Here is a 6,094-nt window from a genome sequence, read left to right on the forward strand (position 1 = left end):
TAGGGGGGGGGGGGGGCACATGTCCTGCCTGGGGTACTTGCTCAAGCTGGGGGGAAAACTGACAGAGGTCTGGTCAGTATAACTTATATTGTTATAAGTATTTGCAAACTGCACATTACAGGCCCTACCGTTGAAAGTAGGCCTAGCAACGGAAAATGCTAATATTTTCAGCAGCATAGCATGGAACTCTTCCTCTCCTCTCCTCCATGCGCTCTCACAGCCGACTCACTGCTACCCTCGGTACCCATTAGTTACACACACCAACAGCCATAACATAGCATGGGTGTCAAATAATTGTGAACGGTACCATTCGGCGGTTCAATAATGTAACAACCTCTCCTCTTCTCCTCCATGCGTCGGCTGAGAGCTCATGAAGGCGCCGAGAAGGAGAGATTGTAGCATAGCATGAGAGGTGGTCTACTGTGAACAGTGGGTCATCTGTAGTGATATTCACAGCATTCAGTTGTCTGTGCCCAACACACCGGCACTCACGTGACAATCCTGGACTGCCAACAGTGGTGCCTGGCGGCCTGATCTCGGACATTCCCACACCCCTTCACGCTGTTCAAGACGTTCTTGTATTGTACACACAATGCTTGAAAGGATGAGCATTCGGTTGGATAAAAAAGAATAAGCCAAGAAGCACAACTACCAGAAAATGGCCGGACAGTCAAGGATAGTTAATTGTATTCACTCAGTCACTTTAGTGGTGAAGGATATGAGTGAGACAAAGACAGTACTTAAAAAAATCGGGTTACTCAAACAGTTTGTGACCAGCCACACTGAGCGTGTCGGATGTACTTTTAACGTTATTTGTGAAAGATAAATGTAGATATGTAAGTCCTGTAAGGCCGACTGGCCTGTGCAGCATGTCAGTGACGAAAGTGTAAATGATCTCACAGGGGAAAATGAAAAACCCTCACCTGTCCCCGATACAGGAAAAAAATAATCCGGGGTTTGACTTCCTTCTTGATTCAAATATAGCAGCAGCGGACCGACATGACAAAATTAATAAGTCCCAATACACGCATTACACTGAATGCTTGACAGGTGCACTAACATGGGGTAAATACCTGGAAACAACACAAATCAAGTGAATAGAGTACATTGTAAGATGAGAGTGACAATGGGTTGTGGGAGGGCAATTCTAATTACAATTGCTCAGTACTGTGTCTCAAATAAAACTGGTCCTAGTCCAATGCATGCACTAGCCAGAACAGACGTGCGAAATTTGCTAAAATGCTTCTGGAGGTGCATGGGTGACAAGGAATAGCTTTGAAAGTGGCTAGCTCGTTGATGGTTGATTCCAGAGATAGCGGCATACCAAATGACAATTTGACACCAGTCACTTAGCACACCAGTTCAACGCGAAGCTTCCACAGCGTGTCCATGACGAGCATTCATACCGATGTGTCCTTTGAAAGTGATTCCTGTAGATGCAGCAGACAAAACGGCATGACAAGTTTAGCAGGATTGGAATTGTCTTTGTTTATTCACTGGCAATTTCCAGCTTTTGCACTGGTGAACCATACATGAAATTGGTCCATAGTATACAGTGCACACATGCAGTAGTCTCCGGTGGTGGACTATGCATCGTCGTTGATATACATCGATGTCATGCCAATACACCATGATTAATCAACCCCTGTGTAACTGCTATTCACACTGCCAGCAACATTACATTTTTGCACTAGAGCCCACTTACAGTTCTGACAACGTGCCATACAAAAATAATTACTAATTAGTAACAAAAGTCAGTAGATGTCACGCAGCAGTGTGTATCTGTTTCACTCAGCTAACACCATGTAACATTGAGGGTAATTCTGTTGTCATCTGATACAGTGTTATGCTTCTAGATGTATTACAGTGTACACCCGTGTACTTCAGAATTATGCCGAATACAGACCAGGTTAATGAGTGTAGGAGACAATTGTTTCGCGGAGAGTGTCGGGCTAGATCAAACTCGAGGGAGGAACATCTGTGCGACGTGCAACAGACCGTATGATGTAGTTTGCAGACCCCGCACAGGCCAGTGGAAACAAATGAGATACCATGCATGGTCTGTGTGCGATTTGCCACGCAAAGTCCACCAGTGCATTGTGGTCATTGAACAACAGACCTTGGGAATTCCCCAGAAGGCTCACTGCGTTTGCCAAGTGCATAATAGAACTTGGAAATGCTTCAAAATGGGCGAGTACAAGCTATATCGTACATAAGCTAGCCTAGCCACTGTACGTTCCGAACTGCATCACCGGGTGTGTATACACTACTTGCAACACGTATAAGCACGTGTTTGATAGTACCGTAAAGTACCGCCAGAGCGCCCCGTCTCGCGAGAGCGCCCCACCTTGATTTTACAGCCTGAGAAAGGAAAATCGTATGGCAGAGTGCAACGAAGTTTGTACGATGTGAGAATCTTAGTGTACTAAGGTCACGCTTGGCAGGGTTTTGTGTGGAGCTTGTGTCCGCTCGAAGGTACGGATTTTCTACAAACCGTGCAATATGTGTACAAGGTTCATGTCGTATGACCTACAGACAGCAGACCACCTCCACAAGACGACCACGAAAGGACGAGATGGTGGGGCGCTCTGGCGGAACTTTACGGTATACGCTATTGGGAGTGTTCCTTACGCCTAACACTCTAGCTCAGCTTAGGCGTTGACCGAATGCATCGATCTCATGAAGCACACAGTATTGCTTACCAGTTGGTCTTTGACAGCTTTGTACTCATGGTATGGCTTGGGCTTGGGTGGAGGTGCGCTGCTGTTGTACATGAAACATTGAAATAACAAGGAAAAATCAATTTTAGGAAAATCATACAGAATTCAAAATCACCGTAGCACTCCTCAGTATTTCGACACTTCAGACAGTACGTTCAGTACAGCAAAGCGCCCATAACCTGACTGACGTCGATGGAAAAGGCCACAGCACGCACTAACTGCTCACCCACTGAGGCATTTCAATTTTCTTAATACCAACAGTAACAAGCCAATTCCTAAGGCAGGTATGGGATGTACTTTTAAGTTTTAAGTTTTAAGCCACCCTGAACAGGAGCGTATGAATAATCACTGCAATACTGCCAATTAAGCTCTGTTGCTAGCTTGAAATCGCTTATCGAACCATCACCCAGTGGCATCATACACGATGAAACGTTATTCACACAGGGAAGCACAGTGGAGGCAGACTCTGATCATGTGCGCCTGATGTCTCTTCAGGATCTAAATAGGCGCAAGCCAATTTCATGAAAATGGAACGTCCGTGAGAGCATTTCAAACATTGGGGGCATTAGCCCTCCTGCCACTGGTTTATGGTAACACGGAGGCAATAATGCAACCGGTATAGCCACACACAAATCATCTAGCCCATTGACATGCAGCTAACCCACCACCAGGCATTACAAACACAAAGTCTTTATGATCTTCCACCTGTGGGCAATTCTCAGGACTAATCACTCCATGCATTCATCTAGCAATCTTGTAGTTCCTACTCAGGGCTTTACATTTGTACTTACACTGTACGGCTTGCATTCTGTTTGGCTAGCTGGCTGGCTGAAACATGCATAGGCGATGGCGGTGCAGGCGACGTACTCGTACTGCTGCCCAGTGGACTTCTCTGCAAGGAACTAACGCTGATGAGGTCTGCACGATCGCCCTGTGTGTTGCCTGCACCACTGGCGGAACCAATTGCGTTAGTGCTAGGACAGCTTATACTAGAATGGCGGCCCGAGTGCCATTGGAAGCCTTCAGCTTGGACGAGGGTCGACCCTCTCTCCGGTAGCGACTGCTTGCGGTTCAACTTCGGACTGTCGCCTTTTCCGCTGCTCGCCGCATGCGGCGAGTGAGATCTGCCAGGGCCGATCTTGGAGGCCAGGGTGCTAAGGCGTGAGCGCAGACGCCCAGGGCTCTTCTCATCGCCATGATTGTTATGTGGCAAAGTCTTGGCATCTTTTGACGCCTTCATCTTGTCAGTTCCAGAGTCCAGGGATGTTGCTTCGGATCCTTGAAAGCTGATAAAATTCCTGCCGCCCCGACCGATCTTGTGGATGGCCCCATCTGAACTGTCTCTCCTCAGTTTTCCTGGTCCAAAACTGTCATCAACCTGAACAATTCTTCTGCTCTTCTGGCTCAATGACTGTCCGCGCAACTTGTCTGTATAGCGACTCGGACCACTGGAGTTGTTGCTGACTGCTTCATACGGCCGGGCACTTGCCAGGCAGCTTTCTGAACGCCAGCTATCCGACGAGTCGCCGATTAAATGCGAGACGCCGCCGTCGCCTGCAGCCGGCAGTCCTGCAAACGCGGTGTGCTTGCTACTATGGCGAAACGACGGGTCCAGGGTGGCATAGCGGTACGATGCCAGCGAAGCAGTGTAGTCGTCTTGTGGCTGCCGCCGAGAGTCAAACTCGGCGCCAGGGGTTTGCATGCCAGGGAGCAGTGCGGCCGGCCTGTCGCGGCTGCTTCTCCGCCGAAACGACGGATCGAGCGTCGCGAACTGTCGCTCTCCTGTGTAGCGCACGCTCTGCGTCGAGAACGAGTTCAGTGCGTTCTGACTGCGTGACATGGCCGCACTCTGGTCATCAACATACTCGCTAGCCTGCAGGACAGATATGTTAGGCATGGACGGTGTCCTTGGTAAGGATGAGTCACTGTCCGGAGGGCTGAGCGGTAAGCTTAGAGTGTGAGGTACGGCATCAGCAGCTTCGAAGTGAACCATCATTTGGGAAGAGGAGTAGGATGCATTCGCTTTCGACTGCTTTTCCAGCTCATCAAGGTCGGCATAATCACTATCCGGACGGAGCATTCTTGATGGCGGTGCTGGATGACACGGTGGCGGCACCTCACCAGGAGTGCATGCCATGGAAACTACAGCCAAATCGTTGCGCTGCTCTGCTGTCATCGTAGACTGCAGGGTAGCCATGTCCACGTATTCATCCTCCGAAACAAGGCGATCTCTCCCCTGCTGGTCCGGGTTGGTCATCAGCTCCGTGTACCTGCCGGCACTAGTAGTAGTACTAGTAGGAGCAGGCTGGCCGAGTGCAGCTCCTAACACTGCTGCTGACTTGTCATTCTCCGCCGCCGCTACCATCCTCTTGTGCGTGTCCAGCGCCAACCGGGCTGCTCCCATCTCCATGTAATCATCGTCCACGGTCAAGCCCATCATCTTCAACAATATGCGATTCAGCACACGAGTTTCTAGATGTTCAAGACTTGTAGCCACGCTGATCGAGTCGACTTCGCGTTCAATACATGGGATCAGATTTCGGCAATGCTGACGGCCGAAATGCGGTCCGCCGAAATGGTGGAACGATGAAAGAACCACTACACAGCGCTGACCAAACTCACGTCGTTAGGCTGCCACCTGTGTCAAAAGTAGTCGAGCTAAACCTTCACCTTTTTACTTGCCCTCTTTCACACCAGTCATGATCCCCTCCCTTTACCTTTTACTGATGGCACCGAAACAGTGGGCTGATGTGCAGTGTGGAGATCGCTAAAGTGACCAGAGGGCAGCTGACTGCCAGAAGTGCGATTTCAGCGTCCGTGAGTCCGTCGCAACAAATAGCGGTGCACGCTACACAGTCGCGTAGTGTCTGACTTCCTTCCGCGAAGGTGTTGCGGGTGAAGCCCACCACCGCCACCGCCACTTCCGTCACAGTGTCTCGACTCCGTGAAGTACACGTAGTGAGTGAGCAGGATCTGGGACCGGCAGCTGTCCGATTTCTCGCTCGCAGCGGTTTGTCCAACTCCGACCCCGTCGGACTCCGCGATCCGACGATTCCGAGGTCCTTTAGTCTTTACTTCTCCTGACGTAATACACTGTACTATTACTCAGTCTTATACTAGGACTCACGGATCTGCACCCCGATCCAGTTCAAACCTAGGCTAAGTGCTGAGCACTGGCAGTGACTGCATTAGGTTTTAGCTACAAGACTGGTCCCGACTCGAGTAGAGCTACACAATGTTTGCTGCGACGTCGAATCCAGAAAACACGGGGTAAAGCGTGTGCATTCCGTGCGGTACGGACGAGCGCAGCAGGATCTAGGAGTGCCTCGAGTGATCCTGAATTCCTGATCCTGATCCTGCAAAGCACTCAACAA

At 49.7% G+C, this 6,094-nt stretch overlaps 1 protein-coding gene across 2 annotated transcripts; it reads right to left on the reverse strand.

Moving 5' to 3' along the window:
• Positions 1-555: 555 nt before the first annotated feature.
• On the reverse strand, positions 556-5,800 carry LOC135815011 (uncharacterized). 2 transcript variants are annotated; one of them, XM_065328225.1, is made up of 3 exons: positions 3,512-5,800; positions 2,703-2,760; positions 556-1,430 (listed from the first exon to the last, which is right to left on the reverse strand). In XM_065328225.1, the coding sequence occupies exons 1-3, from the start codon at positions 5,158-5,160 to the stop codon at positions 1,401-1,403; spliced, it is 1,737 nt and encodes a 578-aa protein (XP_065184297.1). In that variant the 5' UTR covers positions 5,161-5,800; the 3' UTR covers positions 556-1,400. The 2 variants fall into 2 exon arrangements, with proteins under 2 accessions (XP_065184297.1, XP_065184296.1); XM_065328224.1 differs by having other exon boundaries at positions 2,703-2,763; positions 3,512-5,795.
• Positions 5,801-6,094: the final 294 nt, after the last annotated feature.

Source organism: Sycon ciliatum, chromosome 4 (assembly GCF_964019385.1).
Source record: "Sycon ciliatum chromosome 4, ocSycCili1.1, whole genome shotgun sequence".
Taxonomy (NCBI): domain Eukaryota; kingdom Metazoa; phylum Porifera; class Calcarea; order Leucosolenida; family Sycettidae; genus Sycon; species Sycon ciliatum.